At 65.6% G+C, this 9,172-nt stretch overlaps 3 protein-coding genes across 4 annotated transcripts; all 3 read left to right on the forward strand.

Moving 5' to 3' along the window:
- Nucleotides 1–50: 50 nt before the first annotated feature.
- On the forward strand, nt 51–229 carry H696_04481 (hypothetical protein; the record flags this gene model as incomplete). The annotated part of the gene is made up of 1 exon (XM_009498357.1): nt 51–229. A coding segment is annotated over one exon (179 nt), but the record flags the coding sequence as incomplete, so codon positions are not given.
- Nucleotides 230–993: 764 nt separating this feature from the next.
- On the forward strand, nt 994–2,393 carry H696_04482 (hypothetical protein). The gene is made up of 5 exons (XM_009498358.1): nt 994–1,293; nt 1,459–1,518; nt 1,683–1,765; nt 1,870–2,039; nt 2,186–2,393. The coding sequence occupies exons 1-5, from the start codon at nt 1,062–1,064 to the stop codon at nt 2,271–2,273; spliced, it is 633 nt and encodes a 210-aa protein (XP_009496633.1). The 5' UTR covers nt 994–1,061; the 3' UTR covers nt 2,274–2,393.
- A 789-nt stretch (nt 2,394–3,182) lies between these two features.
- H696_04483 lies at nt 3,183–4,416 on the forward strand. 2 transcript variants are annotated; one of them, XM_009498359.1, is made up of 5 exons: nt 3,183–3,362; nt 3,528–3,671; nt 3,763–3,845; nt 3,978–4,147; nt 4,249–4,416. In XM_009498359.1, exons 1-5 carry the CDS (start codon nt 3,236–3,238, stop codon nt 4,322–4,324), a joined length of 600 nt encoding a protein of 199 aa, XP_009496634.1. In that variant the 5' UTR covers nt 3,183–3,235; the 3' UTR covers nt 4,325–4,416. The 2 variants fall into 2 exon arrangements, with proteins under 2 accessions (XP_009496634.1, XP_009496635.1); XM_009498360.1 differs by having other exon boundaries at nt 3,528–3,845.
- The last annotated feature ends 4,756 nt before the right edge of the window (nt 4,417–9,172 follow it).

Here is a 9,172-nt window from a genome sequence, read left to right on the forward strand (position 1 = left end):
CCCCCCCCCCCTCCCTCCCCGCCTTTGCCCTCTCCCGGCCCCCTGCCCAGACACTGACTGGCGCCCATGCCTGCCCCAGTTCAAGGCGGCTTTCGGCTGCTTCGTCTTCAGCCCCGAGGAGGAGAAGGGCGTCGACTGCGTCGCCCAGTTCCGCAGCATGCAGGAGTGCTTCTCTCGCCACTCGGAGTACTACTCCTCCGGCAGCAAGGACGACGCCCCCAAGGAGTGAAGACCGCCCGCTCGATGGGATTGCGTGCGCGCCGCGCGCCCCATGGCCGGCTGCTGTCCTCCTCTCCCTTCCCCCCCCGTCCCCCCCCCCCCCCCCTTCCTCCCCCCCTGGCCGCCTCACACACAGGCCCCCGCTGGCGGGACCCCCTTCAAATTAGACACGAGTCCCCCCCCCCCCTCCCCTTCGCCGCTTCCCTGTGCCCTCTGCCCCTCCCTTCATACGAACGAAAGACGGTGGTGCACAACTCGAATAAAGCACCACTACTTAGATTCAGGCTCCCTTCCTCCTTTTCCTCCCTCTCGCCGCCGCCGCATAGCCCCAAAGATGCTGCCTTCACCCGCCTCCCACACTCGCACGCGCACACGCACAGGCGCCTTGGGCTCCAGTCCTTCGCCCTGCCTCAGACCCCCGGCGCACTCCTGGCTCCCTCCCCTCTCGGCCGGGAAACTCCGCCCATCGGAGCACACACCCTTTCGCGGCCGCCTTCCTCCCCCGGCCACACGTCCCCCCGTCCCTCCGCCGGGGTCCCCCGCCCTGGTCGGAGAGGAGGGACAGCGCCCACAGCCAGGGGCCCGATCCCAGGCCGGACACATGCCGATCGCAGATCCCGAGACGCGACACGTGACATATCGCATCGCTCCCCAATCTCGGACTAGTCTCCGCCCCCCTTTTCCGTGCCGGCCTGCTGGGTGGCCTTATCGGGGAGCGGTGTGTGCGCACGAGGGATGAGCCCGAGAGATCGCATAGATCTCCCCCCCCCCCCCCCCGAATCCTGTCCTCTTCCATCTTGCCGGCCGAGCCCCCTCTGTTTGGCCCTCCTGCCCCTGTTCCGATGTTTTCCGCTGGCCGCTTTGGCGCGTCGGCCCTCCTGCCACTGCTGGCTGCTCGGCCCCCATCCCTGTCCCCGTGGCGCGTGGCCGCCTTCTTCACGGTTTCGGCTGTTCTCCGACATGCGGACGCCAATGCCGCGCTGATGCAGTTTGTTTCCGGCTGGTCGTCGGCCGATCTGGATGAGGTGAAGGCATTCAATGCGCGCGGGTTCGACGTCGACTCCATCCCCAAGAGTGCGCCTGCGCCGCTCCGTCCAGTCCACTTGCCCTTCGCGCTGCCTGACCGCGTGCTGACTGTTTCCTTCGGCCCCTCCCCTCCTCGCCCTTGCCCGCTCCATGGGGCACATGGGTGTGCTTTTGCCCTGCCCCCGGCCCGGCCCGGCTCCTCGACCCCGGCAGACGATCTCGTCGTCAAGTACATTCGCAGCCGCGGCCCTGGCGGGCAAAACGTCAACAAGGGTACGTGGGACCCCCCGTCCGATGTCTCCCCGGCCGGCCATATGCTGACACCGTCCTCCCCTCGCCCCTGCCCGCGCCCTCTTCTCCGGCTGTCCCTCTCTCGCTCTCTCGCTCGCGTTTTCTCTCTCTCTCGTCCCCTCTTCCGCTGGCATGGCATCACCCAGTCAATAGCAAGGCCGACGTGCGCATTGTCCTCGGCACGGTCGACTGGCTGCCTCGGTTTGTCATCGAGAACCTCAAACGCATGGTATGTGTGTGTGTGTGTGCATACACTTATCTACCCGCCTGCACGTGTCTTTTCGCTGATCTCCCTCCATCCTCGCCATTGGCCCTGCCGGTCGCCTGCCGTAGGAGCCCAATCGCATCAACTCGGCCGGCGAGTTTTTCGTCCAGTCAGACACCATGCGCACGCAGTCCGCCAACTACCAGGCATGCCTCGAGCGGATCGCCGAGATGATCAATGAGGCGGCCCGGTTGCCGGGCGAGACGTCCGATGAGCAGCGGAAAAAGGTCGATCAGCTGTACGTGCCCATCCAGTAGTCCCTTGGCATCGCATTCTCTCCCCCTCCCCCCCCTCCCCCTCCCTCGCTTGGCACTCCCAGCGGGTAGGTGTCCCTCGACCGAATACTCATGTGCTTCATCCCCCCGCTGCTTGCCCTGGCCAAAGGAAAAAGGCCCAAAATGAGCGTCGCATCCAGGAGAAGAAGCGCCGTGCCTCGATCAAGAGCGCCCGGCGGCGCCGCGATGATGACTAACCCCTCCACTGTCAGGACCGGGACATGCACTCTTTGTCCATCTCTTGAGGCCGTGGTTTGGCCGTCACACCCGCAAAATAGAAAAGAGTCCTTTCCCTGTGAGAGGGGTCGCGTGGTGGCAAGTACAGGAACCCGAGTCGGAGGGCGGGGGGGGGGGGGGGGGGGGGGGGGGGGGCAGGGCGGGGATGTTGAGCTGGCCCTCCTCGCAAGATGCGGGCCATTCTGGTGATAGCTTCCAATAGCGTCACATTCTACGATATAAAAATGGCTCACATATAGCAGAAAAAGCAGCACGGTGGCCTTTTAGCAGATCCGGTCGCGTGACAGTCGCACAAACAGGCCGAGCCCCTTAATTGTCCTGGCCCATGGACATCTTAGCTGAATGATGCCTTTCGTGGGCCGTGTCGGGCGCATCTTCTCGATCGTACGCGCCGCCCTTTCGCGCCTTGAGAACGGGGCCGGGCGGGGCTCGGCGAGGGGGGCGCCTCGTCCGATGTCGGGGGGCGGGTGCCGGCCCCGCGCGGCGCCGAATGGCACTGGCCAAATCCCCCCGGCAACCGTCCCGGGGGTGGTATCCCTTCGGGTTGGCTTGATGGGGAGGCCAACACATCCCTCGATGCGTTTTTTTTTCCACAGCCATGCCCGGGGTGTGTGCGGTGGGGCAAGTAGGGCGCGCGAAGTCCACACTCCTGGTGACTTGCTCTCGGGGGGATCCCCCACTTGCCAGGGCGCGCTGCTTGCCCCGAGGCACGCGGCTCGGGACTCCCCGCTGGCACACCGCCAGGTGGTGGCGATCCTCCCCCCCCCCCCCCCCTGCCCACGCTGTCTGCGTGTCGGCCCTGGCCCGCGCCTCCCATTTGGGGAAGATGTGCCGGGCCCCGGGAGCGCGTGTGCCGATCACTTTGCACGTCAGTCGCCATTCAGCCACTTGCTCTCGCCCTCGTTCACTCCCAGCATATGCCATGCCCCTGACAGCCGCCGGGCCGAACGCCTCGCTGGAGGAATTCGCCGCCGCCTGGCCTGAGTCCGAACTCCAGGCCGTTCGGGACTTTGTTGCTCGGGGGTTCTCCTCGTCCAAGATCCACAAAAGTGCTTCCCCCTCCCCTGGGACCTCTCTCTCTCTCTCTCTCCCCCTCTCTTTCCCTCTCTGCGTCTCTGCCTGTGCCTCTCTGCTTGTGCCTCTCGCCCTTCCTCCTGTTGCTCCTCAAGTAGCTCTCCCTGGCGTTGTGCTCATGTCCCTGACGTCTCTCGCAGGCTACCGCAAGATCACCTACTTGCCGGCCCCCCGAGCGACCGGGTCGCCGGGCAGGCCCCAGCGCGCTCCAAGCACGCCCCAACCGGTGCTCGAATCCGATCGCCCCCCTGGGCCGAACCCATGCAAGTTTGGCCCGGCCAATGGCACGTCCCACTGGCGCGCCCGGCCCTCTCCCGCTCCGCCCACCCGGCAACATCGCCTCCTTCCTAACCCCCTCCCCCCTGCCGAAGACAGACCAGACCATGGTTGAGGTTCGCATTCCCCTGGTCAATGTCGATTGGTGCCCGGCCTATGTGTCGGAAAATATCCGACGTATGGTGCGTCTGATTGGCCTGAGGTGATGCGCTCTCGCGCGGCGCCTCCTCCGGGCTTCTTCCTGCTCCTGCTCCTCCTGCCAGTGTGACATCCAATAATGACGGCCCTTTCCCCATGCCGTGATGCCCGGTCAGGAGGCCGGCCGCGTGAATGCCGCGGGTGAGCTCGTCGTCCGGTCCTCCACCTTCGCCTTCCAATACCCGAACTATTTGGCGTGCCTGCGGCAAATCGACCAGTTGGTCCTGGCCGCGGCGGCGTTGCCCGCTCCGCCGGCCACTCCCCGCCAAGAGCGCGCCGCTGCCCTGTATGTCCCACACGCGCGACCGTCTTGACTCTTCTTTTCGCAGGTGACTCACCTTTTGCGCATGGCTATACCTCCCGGGTCCCCCCCCCCCCCCCCCCAAGGCGCGAGGCCTCCAATGAGAGCCGGATCCGAGGGAAGAAGCATCGTTCCGCGACCAAGGACGCTCGCCGCAGCTGACGACACGCCCCGCTCAGGGCGGCGTTCCGTCTCCCCCCGGTCCCCGGCCGGCTTCCGACATCTCCTTGGGCCTCTCTCTCTCTCTCTCTCTCTCCCTCTCTCCTTCCCTTGGGGTAGTGCTGGCCATTCCTCACTGATGCTACTCAGGTGGCAAAAGGTCCACCTCCGGCGGGCACATCCCCTGCTGCGCCTGAGCATGGTGCAATGGTTGGCTGCTTGTTGCCGTGATTTGCCCTCTCTCCACATCCCCCATGCTCGAGGCCGACACAGCCATCGACCCCCCGTTGAGTTCTTCATTTGTGCCCCCCCCCCCCCCCCCCCCCCTTGGCTGACTTTCGCCCCTTCGCGCGTCGGCTGTGGTGGCTTTCGGTCGTGCTGGCAGTCGCCGAAAGCCCCACGCCTGTATTGAGGTTACTTTGTCCTTCCTTTTTTTTTCTGCCCGCCCCCCTGCCCGAGACCGCTCTTTCATTTGTAGCCCGGATCTCCTGGCGTCAGAGCGACGGTCTGCCCTGTTGTGCATGCTTTCGGGGCAGGCTCTTCGCCGGGGCAGGCAGCCCGCTGGTCGGCCGGCCGACGTGCCGCCGCAACTGCCGCAAATCGTCCGGGTGCAAGTGGCTTCGGAAGGGCGTGTGGTCCTCGGTGGTGGATTTTCGCCCTGCTTCTATCCCCGGGAGATGTCCGCTTGGGGCGATTCCCCCCCCCCCCCCCCCCCCCCCAACTTCCCACCACCGACCATGCCTCCCGTTCCTCTCTCCCCCTCCCTCCTATTTAGCTTGACCTTCTTTTGTCGGAGGCCAGTCAACCGACTTCATTTTTGGGCGCCTGCTCCGCCTCTCTTCTCGCGTCCCGCTCGTTGCTTGCAGTTCCCTTCAAAGCAAGACCTGCCACGGCGGTTCGGCGTGCTTGTCGAGGGCACACCTTTGGGACATCAGGGAGACTTGGCGGCTTGGTGTTGGAACCACGCCATAGGGTCTCCACCTCGCGGCAGCGCAAAAAATGGCCCCGCTCTTTCACAGGAGATTGTGCCGGCGCGCATCGTGCCTGGCCGGCTTCCCTGGCGTGATCGCCCCGGTCTTCCTCCCTCCCTCCCTCCCTCTCTCTCTCTCCCCATCCAGCCGCCGATGCCGGGATATTCACATCGGCCCTTGCGGGCTCGCGTGGAGAAAGATCCAGGCTGGGCATTCGGCCGGATCGCGCGATCTGGACGGCCAAGCGTCACTGGCAGTGCGGGGCCCAGCCCCCCGGCGGCTCCCGGGCAGCGCCGACGTCTGCCAAGGGCCGGCCGCCGCCTGCGAGTGGGTGATGCCCTTTCCGGTCCTGAGACTTCACTGAGTGCAGCCAAGGTTAAAATATACCCCATCCGCGTGCGCCAGCCTCGGAAGCATCCACCCGGGGGCTTGTTTAGCGCTTTTCTTTCCCCCTTCCCCTCGTTCTGTTTGTGGTTTATGTTTCTTGAGTTGGTCCAGCGGAAAGTCCCCCCCTTTCCCCGGATCTGCCGCTGACGGGGGCCGGGTACCGGCGCGCGGGCGTCCTCCTCGTGTCTTCCTCCCGGGCCAGGTGGCGACCCATTCCCGATCGGGGGCACTTCGCTGCCGGTTCGGGTGGCGACGATCCTGAAGGGCCACGGGCCCTCTGGGGGAAGCCCTGTCTTGCTAAGAGCATTCAAGGCGTGTCCGGGCGCCTGGGCGGAAAAGAGCCGAGCAGCCGAGTTGCTTGACGTGGCTCTTCTTCCTCAGGTACTTCCTCGGTTGCGCCTTCGTGGCGAGGCCCACCCCCCGTGTATGCTTTCGACCGGGGCTGCGGATACGCGCTCAGGATCCTGTGCTGACTCCATCCACAGGCCTGCTAGACGCCGATGATGGCGGATCAAGCGGTGTCCACCTGTTGGACTTCCCTCGACCAACCGACTTCAGGGCGGCGGGGCGCTTTCCTGCATTTGGCAGGTGAGCCAACGGGCAGGTTTCGTTTTTCCTCCAGCCCTGCCAGCCCGATCAACCTATTTCCCTCCCGTCCGCCCTCCCCCCCCTCTCTCTCTCTCTCTCTCTCTCTCTCTCTTGCGTATGCGTGCTGCCACTCTCGTTCACACCAGCGCTTGTCAGACAGTCCTAGTGTGGATGCCTGACTCCCGGAGCCTGTGCTCGCCAGCACGCGAAGGGGGCTCGGCCCGTCCCACCGGCCTTCTGCCCCCAGTGCCGAAGGGCTCCAGCAGACAGGCATACATGTGTGTATCTGTGTGCCTGTCTCTCTCTCTCTCTATCTCTCTCTCTCTCTGTGTGTGTGTGAGCTACATATCACTGGTGTGCGGTCCCAGGCCGGCTCGCTTTCTGTCCAGCGTGTATGCGCGTGCAGCCAGTATCGACCAGTATCCAGGCCCAAGAGGGGCGATAGCTTTGGAGAAACGGCGCTGCCACGTTGCATCCGGCGGATCTTCCGGCACAGGTGGGCAGGGGCTCTTGGCCTTTTCGATGCACACGAAGCAGGCAACAAAACAACAGCAACAATCGTCCCAGACATAGCCTTGGCAGAGACAACCAACAAGCTCCCTGCCAAGAACCACCAAGCATGCGGCTGCTCCCGAGGGCGCCCCCAACCCGACATCCCGGGTCGTTCGCCAGACGCAGCTACCAACGCTCTGAACACAGACGGCGCGCATCGCCGCCCCGCTTCTTTTCAGGGCAGTGGGCGTCTCTGCCCCCCCCCCCCCCCCCACGGGACGGTACCTCGATCGTGAACATGGGCCTGTGCGCGATCAAGGCATCCCCCCCCGTGTGCGATCCGGCTTCCTGCGCCGCATGGAGGCGGGCCGCCCGTCCCCCGCGCGATATGCTCGGTGCGCCGGGGGAATCCGGCCCGGGCGCGGTGGCCACGCCACGCGCTTCATCTATGGCCGCGATCTGCGTGTATGTCCGTGCATTGTGCGTGCATTGTGCGTGTGTGTGTGTGTGTCTCTCTCTCTCTCTCTCTCTCTCTCGCTCTCTCTCTCGCTCTCTCTCGCTCTCTCGCTCTCTCTCGCTCTCTCTCCCTCTCTCTCCTCGGCCGGGTTGTGAGTGATTGTGCAGCGGTGGCAGGGGCCTCCAGGGGTCTCCTGGCCGCGCGTGCTTGGCAGGCCGCCTTGCCCTTGTTGGTGTTTTCTGATCTCGCGCGGGCGTCCCTGCCCCCACTGCCTGGTCGGGGCCGTTCTTCTGCCTGTGGCGGCCGGCCCTGGCTGCGGGCCCACCCCCTGGCGGGGGTCTTTTCCTCGACCCTCCAAGGTCGGCTGTCCTGCTCCGACAACCAGCTGTCGCGGGATCCGAGGTGGGCATCGCTGCCAGGCGGGCCGTCGATACACTGGCCGCCACCGGTCCTCACGAAGCTCCTTCTCTCCGTCGTGCGTTTCCCTGGTGCCGGCCCTTGCCCGATCCCTCGCCTCTCTGCCATGTCCGGCGAATCACCGACACCCGTGCGCTTCCTTCTGTTCTCCCCTTCGTGGAGTGTCCCTTTTTTCCTTTTTGGCGACCCCCCCCCCCCCCCCCCGCCCTTCGCGTCCGATGTCGCCCTGGGAGTTCCGCACAGGGATCCTCTCTCTGTTCAAGCTCGCAACGTGTGGCTCTGGCTGGGCGAAGGCCGCGCGCTTACTCCCGCCCACTTGTGTGCCCCCCTGTAAATGGACGTCCAGACACATGGCCACGCGGGTGCACTGACCGGCCGTTCCTACCCCCCTCGGCTCGAGTTTGGCAGAGGCCGAAAGGTGCCCCAACATCCGCACGGCACACCGGGTCCCGAGGGTCGTGCTGCACCATCCTCCAGCGAGTGACGCCTCGTCCTCCGAACTTGCCAGGACGCATGTCCCACCTGGTCTGTGATTGATCCATGGGCGGGGCGCGTCCGGCGCGCCGTAGGATCAATCTAGTGGGCGCACATGGTGTCTTGCCTGTTGCTTCCCTCTTGCCAAGCACCAGCCTCGTGGCAGGAATGCCGGAAATCCGGCAGCCTAACCGCAGGACAGTGGCCCTCCTAGGGCCGCCGCTCGCGTCCAGCCCCAGTCGACCTGATGTCCTGTGGCCGCCACCCACAGGACTGCCGCCATGTCGATTGTGCATCGGGCGTTGCCCTTGCCACCCGGGATGTGGCAGTCCTTTGGGGGTGGCGGCCAGCGGGGAAGCACCACCTTCGGCGCCCCCGTCACAGGGGCCTGGCGCCTAAGAGAGAGAGAGAGAGCCTGGATGCGCTTTTTTTCTGCCCGGCCGGAGACGACAAAATGCAGCACACACACGGCCTCTTTTTCTTTGCCAGACCCGGGGTGGCCGCGGTGGTGGCAGTGGCGGCGAGGGGGGGGGGGGGGGGAGCATGGTCGGCGGGCGGCCAGGTCTCATGGGTCCGAATGGAGGCGCGGGACAGCATCCAGGCACATCCGGCGGCTGGTGCTCCTGCGAGACAGCCAACTCGTCATGAGACTTTGCACTCGCCACCCACGGGGCGGGCGGTCGATTGCGCGATCACCTTCCGGCGGACAGGCCGCATGCGTGCGCATCTGCGCGCGCAAAGGCCAAACGGGCCAGGCTCGCGCAATCCGACGCCCGCCCAGACGGCCGCGCCCTCGGCTGTTCCCTCCGCCTCCGACCCCCCTGCCGCTGGCACAATATCCCCCCGTGGTCGCCGGGCCGCCTCCCTCCCTCGTTCTCGCGACGGATGTGTGGGCGTGTGTGTGTGTGTGTGTGTGTGTGTGTGTGTGTGTGTGTGTGTGTGTGTGTGTGTGTGTGTGTGTGTGTGTATTTTCTGGGCGCATGCTTGATCCCCGAAACAGGGTTCGCTGTCTATGTCCGCCGGTGCTCCCTCCCACTACCGAATCACTGTCCCCCCCCCCCCCCC

This window comes from Fonticula alba (genome assembly GCF_000388065.1).
Source record: "Fonticula alba strain ATCC 38817 unplaced genomic scaffold supercont2.7, whole genome shotgun sequence".
In the NCBI taxonomy this organism is placed as follows: Eukaryota; order Rotosphaerida; family Fonticulaceae; genus Fonticula; species Fonticula alba.

What these genes read in the sequence shown, in the direction of transcription:
- H696_04482 (XM_009498358.1), top strand. Translation starts at nt 1,062, where the DNA reads ATGTTTTCCGCTGGCCGCTTTGGCGCGTCGGCCCTCCTGCCACTGCTG. An exon ending in CGGGCAAAACGTCAACAAGG is followed by an intron (nt 1,519 to 1,682) that starts GTACGTGGGACC and finishes GGCATCACCCAG; the next exon opens with TCAATAGCAAGGCCGACGTG. An exon ending in TCGAGAACCTCAAACGCATG is followed by an intron (nt 1,766 to 1,869) that starts GTATGTGTGTGT and finishes CGCCTGCCGTAG; the next exon opens with GAGCCCAATCGCATCAACTC.
- H696_04483 (XM_009498359.1), top strand. Translation starts at nt 3,236, where the DNA reads ATGCCCCTGACAGCCGCCGGGCCGAACGCCTCGCTGGAGGAATTCGCC. An exon ending in CGGAAAATATCCGACGTATG is followed by an intron (nt 3,846 to 3,977) that starts GTGCGTCTGATT and finishes ATGCCCGGTCAG; the next exon opens with GAGGCCGGCCGCGTGAATGC. An exon ending in CAAGAGCGCGCCGCTGCCCT is followed by an intron (nt 4,148 to 4,248) that starts GTATGTCCCACA and finishes CCCCCCCCCAAG; the next exon opens with GCGCGAGGCCTCCAATGAGA.